This window comes from Castanea sativa, chromosome 6, assembly GCF_040712315.1.
Source record: "Castanea sativa cultivar Marrone di Chiusa Pesio chromosome 6, ASM4071231v1".
Classification (NCBI taxonomy): Eukaryota; Viridiplantae; Streptophyta; class Magnoliopsida; order Fagales; family Fagaceae; genus Castanea; species Castanea sativa.
Genome location: NC_134018.1, coordinates 22,559,793 through 22,571,479, shown reverse-complemented (window position 1 = coordinate 22,571,479; position 11,687 = coordinate 22,559,793). Strand labels below are relative to the sequence as shown.

Genomic DNA, 11,687 nt, shown 5'->3' with positions numbered 1-11,687 from the left:
TGGTCCACAAGCTTAACATATGCCCATCCTTCCCTCCAGTCTAACAAAAGAAAAGGGGCTTCGTCAAGAAAGGGACAAAGCCATATTTGAAGAAATATGCAAGCTACTAAAGGCAGATTTCATTAGGGAAGTCTACTACCCCGAATGGTTGGTCAACGTGGTCATGGTCAAAAAGCAAACGGCAAGTGGAGAATGTGTGTGGACTTCACTGACCTAAACAGAGCTTACCCAAAGGATAGCTATCCACTTCCGCGTATTAACCTCCTTGTGGACTCTACAGTTGGCCATTAGTTACTAAGCTTCATGGACGCCTATTCCGGATACAATCAGATCAGGTTAGATGAAGCGGACCAAAAGAAGACCTTATTTGTCACAAGCCAAGGACTTTTCTGCTACAAAGTCATGCCGTTTGGTTTAAAGAACGCGGGGGCGATGTACCAAAGGCTTGTGAACAAAATGTTCACCCGACATATAGGGTGAAACGTGGAAGTATACGTAGACGACATGCTCATAAAAAGCACGAAGGAGTCTAACCACTTAGATGACCTTCGCGAAACATTCGATACCCTTTGCCTCCATGACATAAAGCTCAATCCCAACAAGTGTGTGTTCGGTGTGGCGTTAGGAAAATTCCTAGGTTTTATGGTATCGCAGCGTGGTGTAGAGGCCAATCCTAACAAAGTTCAAGCGATAATGGAGATGCCCCTTTGAAGAACATCAAGGAAGTGCAAAGCCAGAACGATAGAGTGGCAGCCCTTAACAGGTTCATCTCCAAAGCAACGGATAAGTGTCTGCCCTTCTTCAAGGTACTGCGGAAGGCTTTCAAGTGAATCGACGAGTGCCAGAAGGCGTTCAAGGAGCTAAAGACATACCTCGTGTCTCCCCTATTGCTTAGCCCATCCAAACCTGGTGAGAGCTCTTCCTCTACTTAGCCGAATCCCAGACGGCCGTCAGTTCCACCTTAGTACAAGAGGAAGACCGAGTGCAGTTGCCTTTTTACTACACCAGCCGAGCACTGCGAGAAGCTGAAGGATGATACCCCTTAATAGAAACGTCGACCTTCGTGCTGATCACGGTTGCACGAAAACTCAGGCTGTACTTCCAAGTGCATACCATAGTGGTTCAAACTGACAAGCCGCTATGGAGGACAATGAATAACCCAGGGGTGGTAGGATGTCTGGTCCTATGGGCCATAGAGCTCGATAAGTTCAATGTCCAATACCGACCCCAAACCGCAATCAAAGCACAAGCTCTAGCTGACTTCATTGTAGAGTTCACGACAGGAGAAGTTGAAAAAGAGGAACCGACGACATGGATGGTATGGATAGACAAATCGTCTAATCAACGGGCAGAAGGAGCAAGGGTCCTACTATGAACCCTAGAAGGAGATACAATAAAGTGTGCAGTCTGCCTCCAATTCTCAACAACCAACAACGAGGCAGAATACGAAGCGATCCTCTCGGGTATCGACTTGGTCAAAGTGGCAATGGTCACGTCCACAGTTGTGCATTATGATTCGCAAGTTGTGGTAGGACACATCAACAATAATTATGAAGTAAAAGGAGAACGAATGAAGAAATACCTAAGCATGGTCAAAAGCAAGACAGGTGATGGATTTTCAGCCAAGTTTATACAGATCCCAAGAAATGAAAATGAGCAAGCAGACTATCTGGCCAAATTTTCATCCGCAGATTACACGGACACTACTAATAACGTATTATCCTTCATTCAATATGCCCCTACCATCGACAGATTGGAAGTTCAGGTCATCCTCCCAAGGACTGACTGGACAACGCCCATCACATCCTACCTCAGAAATGGGACATTGCTAGAAGATCATGACACTTCTTGTAGGCTGAAGGTGCAATCTTCATGCTTCATAATGATTAGAGACATCCTTTACAAAAGGGGCTTCTCCCGTCCATATCTAAGATGCCTAGCCCCCGGCGAAGCAGACTATGTCATGAGAAAAGTGAATGAAGGAATATGCGGGAACCACTCGGGGGCACGCTCACTGGTCCACAAGCTAGTAATGCTGGATACTATTGGCCTACTATGCAAAAGGATGCTCAGTCCTATGTAAGGGCGTGCAACAAGTGCCAACGATTCAGTAACCTCATACGACAACCAACGGAGGAGCTTACACCAATGAGCGCCCCCTGGCCATTCGCCCAGTGGGGGTTGGATATAGTGGGACCTTTCCCTATCACTGTATGATAGCTCAAGTTCCTCGTCATAAGGATCGACTACTTTACTAGTTGGGTTGAGGCAGAGCCACTAGCCACTATCATAGAGAGAATTGGCTAAAGCTTCATTTGGAAGAGCGTCATTTACTGCTTCAGGATTCCTAGGGTCTTTGTCTCGGACAATGGTAGACAATTTGACAGTGATGCATTCAAGGACTTTTGCCAACAGTTTGGAATCAAGAACCATTACTCTTCTCCCACTCACCCCCAAGCCAACGGACAGGTCGAAGTCACAAACTAATCCCTGCTCAAAATGATTAAGACTCGGCTTAAGGTGGTGAAGGGTATATGACTAAATGAGTTACCCAGTGTCCTATAGGTATATAGGACAACAGCTCACACACCTACAAGAGAGACACCTTTCTGCCTCACATACGAGCACAAGGCCATCATCCCAATAAAAATAAGGCCGACCAGCTATCAAATATCCCATCATGATGGCGAAAGGAATGAAGAAGGATTACGCCTGCAGTTGGACCTCCTTAACGACGTCAGAGTAGTGTCAGAACAAAGGATGGCTCGTTTTTAGGACCTAATGGCAAAATACTACAACTCCAAGGTCAGGCCTCATCACTTTCAAGTAAAGGATCTGGTCTTAAGAAAGGTAACAACGACCACCAAGGATCCCTCACAAGGCAAGCTGGGCCCCAATTGGGAGGGACCCTACAAGATCGTCGACTGTCATAGGAAAGGGACTTACTACTTGGAAACCCTTGACAGGCAGAGACTCCATCACCCATGGAACACCGAGCACTTAAGGAAGTACTACCATTATTAGTCAGATGCAGCTTATTTTATCGTTTTCTTTTCGTTTTTCCATTTTTATATCAAAAGTTGAAAGTTAAAGGATGTTAAGAATCCAAGGATGTCGAGTTTCTTTTTAGCACTTTTCATTATTAATAAGACTTGGATGCATTATTAGAAATGTGGCTCTGGTCTCTACCCTTCAATGGATCATCTAAACCACACTAAGTCCTACCTACGGGGTGGACGGTCGATCAAGGATACTAACGGGTACTTGGTCTTAAAAATCTTGCCAAGTCCTACCTACGAGGTGGACAGGCGACCAAGGATACCAACGGGTACCTCACCTTTAAAATTCTTTTTAAGTCCTATCTACGGGGTGGACGGGTAACCAAGAATACTAACGGGTATCTGGTCTTAGAAAAATCTCCTAAACCCTACCTACGAGGTGAATGAACAGATGCCTTGTAAGGATTTTCCAAGCTCTACTGGACGGACAGATAGCACAAAATATCAATGTAATAGAGGTACCTTCCCAAATAACCAATAAAATAAAATCACAAGGGCAAGCAACGAATAAAAACAGTAGATGTAACCCAGAAGGGTAAATGCCTTTACATAAAAGCCCAAAGGGGCATTAATTACTGTTTTACAAGTAATCCTACAAAAATTTGGATACAAAAGAAAAGGATAGGAAATCAGGATGGGGGAGCATCATGGGCAGCTGGATCCATGGCAAATGAACCATCGGTAGTCATTGGGCCCACGGTAGACTCAACGGCATCGAGACCCTTGGGGGCAGGCTAGGCAATAACCACACCGTTAGCAACCTTCTCCTCCTGCTCAACCGTGTGGACGGAGTCCACGATATTATCGCTAACAGTGTCATCGCTCGCGAACGTCGGCGAGACGATGTCGTCTATGGTAATCCAAGACAAGTCTAGGTCGGGATAAATGGCTCCCACTTTCTTCAATCAATCATCGAACCCATCACCATAATAGACACGACACGTATCGAAGAAAGGTTGAGAAGCCTGAAACTCTGCCACAGCGTCGGCCCTGGCCTTCTCCACCTATTCGCGAAAAGTAGGCAGCTCTGTCGCCAGGTTAATCTTTGCCTTCTCTGCTTCCTCACGCAGAAGAGTCTCCTCCGCCAGCTCAACAAGCTTATTCATCAGCTCTTTGTTAATGGTACGAACGGCCTCCTTATACTGCTCTCGCTCCTTATTTTCAATTTCCTAAAGCTTGCGGAACCAACGTATCACCCCCTCGTTGGCCTCACACCTGTCCTGGAGGGCCTTCATCTGCACCAATGCTTGAGATAAAAGAGAACGACGAAGATTAGGAAAAGCACACAAAAATTGGCAAACTTAAGATGACGGGTACACACCTTGGATAGGTCGTAAAGGCTGGAAGCCCCCAAGTCTTCCGCGGTATACCCAATACAGGGGTCCAAGTCCGTCTCCTTGATGATCGAGCTGACCATCTCGATAGCATAATCCTTGTGCGTAAGGAGCTTCCAAACGGGGTCGTTGACAATGGGGCCCTTACCCATCATCAAGCCTTTACCAACGCCTTGGTGAGGAGGTGAAGGAGATTTACGCCGTTGGTCCCCCGCCGACAAACCCGTCCCTTTCTTGGGTGGACAGTCGTCCTTGGTTTCGCTCTTCCTTTTACTGGTCGTCTTGGGGACCACCTTGGGGGCCAACACAGACGTCTCCCCCTACTGCTTACAAGTAACAGTCGCTTTCCTTACCAGTGCCCTTTGCCTACCTATCTCTATCTCTAAAAATGATGGGACAAATTTTAAATTAAAAAAAAAAAAAATTGATAACGACAATGGACAAGGTATACATAAGGGATTAACAAAAGCACTAACAGATAGAGAAACTAACAACGACGTGAAGCAGCGTGCAGTCGTCGAGCTACAAGCATCGACTCTAGACCACCGCAAAAGGCATGGAGGGTGTCAAGGGTGACCAAGTCCTTCCACTTCCTTTCCTCCAAAGCCATCTCCCAAACCCTCCTTAGAAAGTTTTCTTGCTCGTCGGTTATCTTGGGACAGACGGAAGTTGAGAAATAAGAAAAATCTTGTTTTAGATACAAAACTAAAATCATCAAAAATACAAGAAGCTGAACACTCACTAGACTCCTGGATGATTCCCCAAGTGTTATCAAACCCGTCACACATACTGGCCCACTCTTCGAGCCTACACACCCACTCCGTCCCCTTGATGAAAAAATAGCAATCCTTCCAGTTTCTATTAGAATCAATCATATCAAACACAAGCCTGAGCGACGACTTCCTAGCTAAAAAATGGTAGATGCCCTTTAATGATGATATTTGATGGGGCTTGTAATAGTAAAAGGACTAGTCAAGCATGAGCCGACGGTTCCCTCCACTCAACTGGCCCTATATCACCTCGTCACCAATAAAAATCCTCCACGCATTGGGCGCGATCTGACTGACAGATAATCCTAGGTAATTGTCAAGTTGAAGGTGCAGTTTCGTCAACGACAACCTCAGCCCAACGGTGAACATAGCATCATACATTCCCACATCTACCATTTTACCCAAGTAACATCTCTCGAACTTTCCTGATAGACGAATGTGGATGCTATCAAGGATTTGGTGACGGTCACGAAGGGTGATAAAGACCTTTTGAGACATGGTCAGGTAGAAATCGTTCACCGTTCATATCTTAGGCAAGATAAAGGGTCTACTACACTTACCATCCTTCTAGTCTAGCAACTCATCACTTTCCTCAAGACTTCCCTCATCACTCTCCTTTTCCCCCTCATCGTCCCTCTCCTCTCCTTCCTCTTCCTCGTCGTTGTCTTCTTCATCCTCTTCATACTCTTCCTCCTCCTCCTCGTCAGGAGAATGAGCGGACGGTTCCCTTTCTGGGGACCAAGTTAAACCCTCCTTAGGCCCATGACCTGATGGGTAGACCTCGTCGTAGCCTACACCCTCACGGATTGACGACGACTGTTCACTCGTCGCTTCTATACCACTTGACATCTGTTCACCTACAAGCGATGAAGGTATTTTAAAATCCTAATCGACGGGTCTCTATATATATGACGACCAACAAAAAGAATAGACAACAAAAAAAGAGACGAAGAAAACTTACCAGGCGACGGGTTCCTCAAAGGTGACGGATTGATCCAAAGGACCAGCGCCTAAGAACAACAGACGGGAACACTCTGATCCTTAAATCTCTCCAAGAACGAAAATGAAAATAAAGGGAACAAATGAGGGGAGGGGGGACTATTTATAGGATGAAGAAGCGCGACAAACGAAGCGACACTTTTGATTAGAAACAAAGCCAACCAACGAACGCCACGTGTCACCTAGCATTTAAGATTAAGGTTGCCTACACCATTTAATGACACACTCTTCAATAAGACTCTAAATCAATGGTCATAAATACCCATGTACTCCGTAGCCCGTCAGCCAAGGCCGACGGGATCACGGCTTAGGGGGGCAGCTGATAATGGCATTTTTGACAAGGGCTTAGTACACCCAGACGCATCGTGCAAAAAAGCCGATGACACCAACGATGCCACAAAAACCAACAGACCTAAGCCAACAACATGAGCCTTGATGATCCCGCGGATGGTGCTCGACGAGCACCTCTATAAAGCTGACAAGAAACCCTTTAAGGGCCGACAAAGAGGGGTGACCGACGGGTCCACCATGGCCTAGCTTGGTCCCCATGCATACCTATACATGGAAATACCTTGCACGACACACCAAATAAAACCCATTACTCACCCATATCTCCCTTACATGGAAAGGGACCTTGAAGTCTTGGAAACCCTATACGTCAAGCCCTCTCCGCAAGGAAAGATCCATACTTTAAGGGGATTCCGATTCACCACTCACCACTATATAAACACAAGACCTCCACTTTTCTCAGGTACACAAAAAATCCCTAGCTCTCTCACTATAGAGTTCTTAGAGATTTCTTATTCACTAACTTGACCTCCGGAGGGTTCTTAGCCGGTACCACACCGGTGCCTTCTGTTTGGTTCATTTGTTCTTATTCCACAGGCACCCATTGGTGTGATTTGGAGCCTACAACTCACTGACAATTTCAGCACATCATTAATTGGTAAATCCGTACTTTTATATCTATCCTGTGGTAGGTACCCACGAGGCAAGCAAGTCAAGGTCGGGGAGGAACCCTCCCAAAAGTGAGGACAAAGACGAGTGATCCAATACCCGTCTTGTAGCCATTTATATATAAAACACATGTTTTTTTTCATATTATATTTTAGGAAAATGCTTCAACTTAATTAAACTTTAATATGTGTTGTAGACACTCAATTTTACACCCATAATTTAATTTTGAAAGATGACTAAAATGACCATGTCAAGTACCCAAAAAATCATAGTTACATTACATGCATTAAATCATTCATTGCATATCATAAAAATTATCTTGAGATTCAAACGGTCGCAACGATATGCCCGATTCCCAAATCGGATCGTCGGATTAAAAGATATTACAAGAACAAGTTTTCACGGTCTGCATGCATTGTATGAGGGTGAAGCCGATCACGTGTGATTAGTTTAAATTAATTTTGATTGGTTAATGATTGAAATTAATTAAATAAATTTATGTGATTGGTGGAGTATTTTTCTTAAAATGAGATTTGTTGCATGGGATTAAAACAATTAAGTTGATAATATTTAAAGGCTATAGATAACTAGGCTTTTGGAATAATTATATTCAAAATAATTATATTAAAAAATCTTAATTATCACTTTGTGATGAGGTTTATCATGAAAATAACTTTAAAATTCGTCCAAATACAGTTTTAGAGTTGGAAAACACTTCAAAAACGTGCTAATCAAGTAGCAGATTTCAGATTCACTTTCCAAGGAAATTTTGGCATAGTAGAACTCATAATTCGAACTAGGCTATTTCTGGAAAAGTTGTATAGAGTTTAATTTTCCTTCAGCTATCAAAATTTTAGCTTAATCCGAATTTTGAGTAAAAAGATATAATCAGAATATTGAAACATGTTCTGATCTGAAAAATTAGCTTACTCTTATCTAAATCTCTTTTTTTTTAAGGATTTTCCCATATGTTTTTTTCCTTATTTTTTAAGCTGATTGGACTTAATTTTTAAGGAAACCTAGCTTATTTTCTAATCAACTAACACCTCTATAAATAGTGGAGGCCTCCTAACATTCAAGTAGGGGTGGCAAATGGGTGGGTTTGGGGCGGGTCTAATTGGGTTAGGGTATATAAAACTCATTTACCCATTAGAACCCATTTAACTAATTGCTTCTAACCCAAATCTAACCCAACCTAATTATTTTGGGTAAACCCCAACCCACCCAATTACCTAATTATCAAAATTACTAAAATGTCATTAAAGTGAAAACCCCCAACAATTTTTTGGATTCCCTTTTCCACTCTCTCTGGTCTCCATTCTTGGGATTAAAAAATTCCACATAAGCACATCCACATCAGCAATTATATTAAAATCCAAATAAATTTTTTTTTTTCTATTTTCTCTCACTTTCTTGGCAGCCAAATAGTGAAACAAATACAAAAAAAAATGTCATTTCAAACTCAAAACTTTCTTGGAATTTCGAAAGCAACCTTCCTTGAAACAAATAGAAATCCTTCTGAACCAACAAAAGAGAAAAATGAAAGCATCCTTATCAATTACTCTATTCTTAAATTACCCAAATTTAAAATAAAAAAAAAAAATTCAAACCCAGTAGTGGTTGCACTTGGCGATGCTCTGGTGGAGATGACGGTGAGCCGAGTCTGGACTTGGCAATGAGCCTTCACGTTTTGGTGGTGATCTACTTGAGTTTAGGGCGGTTCGAGGAGGCAATTCTGGTTCTGGACCAGGCCATTTAGGTTCCGGATCCTCCTAGAGGCGCCGATCACGCGCTCGTGGCGTTTTCCGGTCAAATGCAACTTGGCGACACGTTTTCAATCGCTTAATCGCTTGCTATGAAGAAGGGCTTAAGATTCAGATCGAAGCCTTGGGCGACACTGATCCACGCATCAGTGAAACTTGTAGGTTTGAATTTTCATGCTTTTGATTTGCTAAATGCAGATCGGATTGCTATAGAGAAATGTGTTTGTTGTGCCTCATTGTTCTCTGTGAGAGCTAGAGAGAGAAAGAGAGAGAGCAAGCGAGAGGAGAGAGAGAAGTGTTTGGAGGCCAAGAAAATGAAGGAAAATGGAAACACTGAAACTGAAACGTCTGAGGGTTTTTTTTTTTTTTTATGGGAAGGGCTGGGTTGATTTTGGGTATATTGTTTTTGGGTCAAATGGGTCCCAATGGTTTTTTAGTTAAAACCCAATAATCATTGAGTCTAATTAGGCTAATGCCCATTTAACCCAACTAATAATTGGGTGAGTTTGGGTTCAATTAGAGTGGGTGGGTTTGGGTAGGCAAATAGGTTTGGGCTTACTTTACCACCCCTACATTCAAGGGGCCTTTTCTTTTTACTTTTCTCCCCTTACATTAAAGAAATTCTGGAAGCTTTGCTTTAGGAATTTCTTTTCTATTAAGAGACTTCACTTAAATCCTTAGAAATTCACTCTCCTTAATCTCTAGGATAGTTCTTTGCTAGTGGACTAAGTTCATGCAGGTATGATTCTAACTTTGTTTCCTTAACATGCTTTCATGTATGCTTTATTTTCCATGGATGTGATGTTTTTTCTGTGTTTAGATAACCATGTTTCTCATATGTTATTACATTTTCTCTTTTGCTTTAAAAAATTTCACATGATTAATTGATGAACATGCCTAGATCTAGGGTTGAATCTTTCCTTAAGATTTTAGATTTTCTTAAACTAAAATCAAATCTACAATTTTTCTCATGTTTTTCTTAAACTAAAATCAGAATTGCAAATTTTCTCCATCTTTTTTAAAACTAAAGTCAGATCTATACTTTTCTCTTTGTTTCTTTTTCAAAGTAAAACCAGATCTGAATTTTATTTATAAAATTTGATATTGTATTTTATTTATAAAATTTGATCTGTATTTTATTTATAAAATCTAATATGTATTTTATTTATAAATTCAGATTTGCGTTTTTGCTTATAAAAATCTGCCCTGTTTTTTAATATAAAAAATCTTATCTGCATTTTGTTAAAATAAAAATCTGATCCTTGTCTTAGATAGAAACCAGATCTGTTTTTCTTTCATAAAAAAAATTGGTGTTTTCAAAGAAAAATCTGTTTTTCCCCACATTTAAAAATCCCAACCAGATCTGAATTTTTTTTTAAAATCCATTCTTTTTCTTTTATGGAAATTAAAAAATTAAATTTTTCATTAACTACTCTCATCAAATTTTTTCACACGAAGTAAAATGCAGATCTAAGGTTCTTGAATAGAAGTTTAACCCTAGGTCTAGGATTTGACATAGCATATGTTGCATATCATTTCATACTTTGAATATGGATATTTAATGGTCATTTAAAGTCTAGAAGACCAGACTCTATTTGGGCAAGGTGGATAACTAACACATTCTCATCCTGTAACCTAGTCCCTGAACCTTAGAATTTTAGGTTGGTAGGATTGGTGCTTTATTTTATCTTGGTAGACTATATCTAGGACAAAACTTTGTATTTTTTTTATATAGATTGTATTTAGGACCAAAGCCTTGTAAAGATATTCTACCGAATTGTATATGTATAACCAGTTAATGAAATTTGAGGTATTTTGGACATGTGAATTTGTATTTTTTTCTTATTTTTTTATAAAAAAATAAGCGGCAACTCCATACAAAATCCTGAAAAGGGAAGATGCCGATGCCTAACCCCTTTTCTGAGAGCACCCTAGTTTTCCCCAGTCTCTCACATGTGTTATAAACTTAAATATACTACAATGAAATTATTATAATTAATATTTTTAGTTCCATGTTTTGCTGCTTGTTATTAAACACCAACATTTTCTCATCTTCTTTTTTTTATTATAATCCTTAATTTTTTTTTCTTGGGATCTATAATTTGGACGATTAGATTATGTCATATATTATGTAAGTATGTTTATTAGATCCGAAACAAAAAAAAAAACAAAAAAACAAAATTTAAAATTATATGAGATAAATATTTTTATTTTTCTTCTTTTTAAGCTAAGTACTCAAGGAATATAATAATAAAATATTCTCCTTCATTTACTTATTTGTTATTTTTGCTAGAAAACATGGGTAAAATTGAAAAAAAAAAACTATATATTAAATACTAAATTTATTTTTTTAATAATGTTTTATGAAATTATACTAAGATGAATAAAAATGCTACTAAATTGGAACATAATAAAATAAATAACTTAATATATATAAGTTATTTCAATCTAAAATTTTTCATTTAAATTCATAATATATGTGTATATATGTCAATTTTTATTTTTCATTTTCATTTTTTATGTTAAAAATTAAAACATTTTAAAACCTTGAGCCAAATGAAATGCATTCATATTCCACATCTTATATATCATGTCTCATATATTACTACTTAGAGCAACCACATCAGCTCGTTCAAATTTTTTGTCTATTTTACACGAAAAAACCTACTTTTTCTATTTTACACCTCCACTTTTACAAAACACCCACATCAGTTTATCTATTATACACATTTATTCAATAAAATATTCATTCTTTTTAAATTTTTTATTATTTCTTTCCCTCCCTCACTGCGTCTTCTCCGTCTC

General features: G+C 40.0%; 1 protein-coding gene across 1 annotated transcript; it reads left to right on the top strand.

Annotated features, from left to right (window-relative positions):
• The first annotated feature begins 1,486 nt into the window (after nucleotides 1-1,486).
• Nucleotides 1,487-2,083, top strand: LOC142639660 (uncharacterized). Its single transcript, XM_075813809.1, has one exon. The coding sequence runs from the start codon at nucleotides 1,487-1,489 to the stop codon at nucleotides 2,081-2,083; it is 597 nt and encodes a 198-aa protein (XP_075669924.1).
• The last annotated feature ends 9,604 nt before the right edge of the window (nucleotides 2,084-11,687 follow it).

Coding starts and splice junctions, on each gene's coding strand:
- LOC142639660 (XM_075813809.1), top strand. CDS start 1,487: ATGGTCACGTCCACAGTTGTGCATTATGATTCGCAAGTTGTGGTAGGA.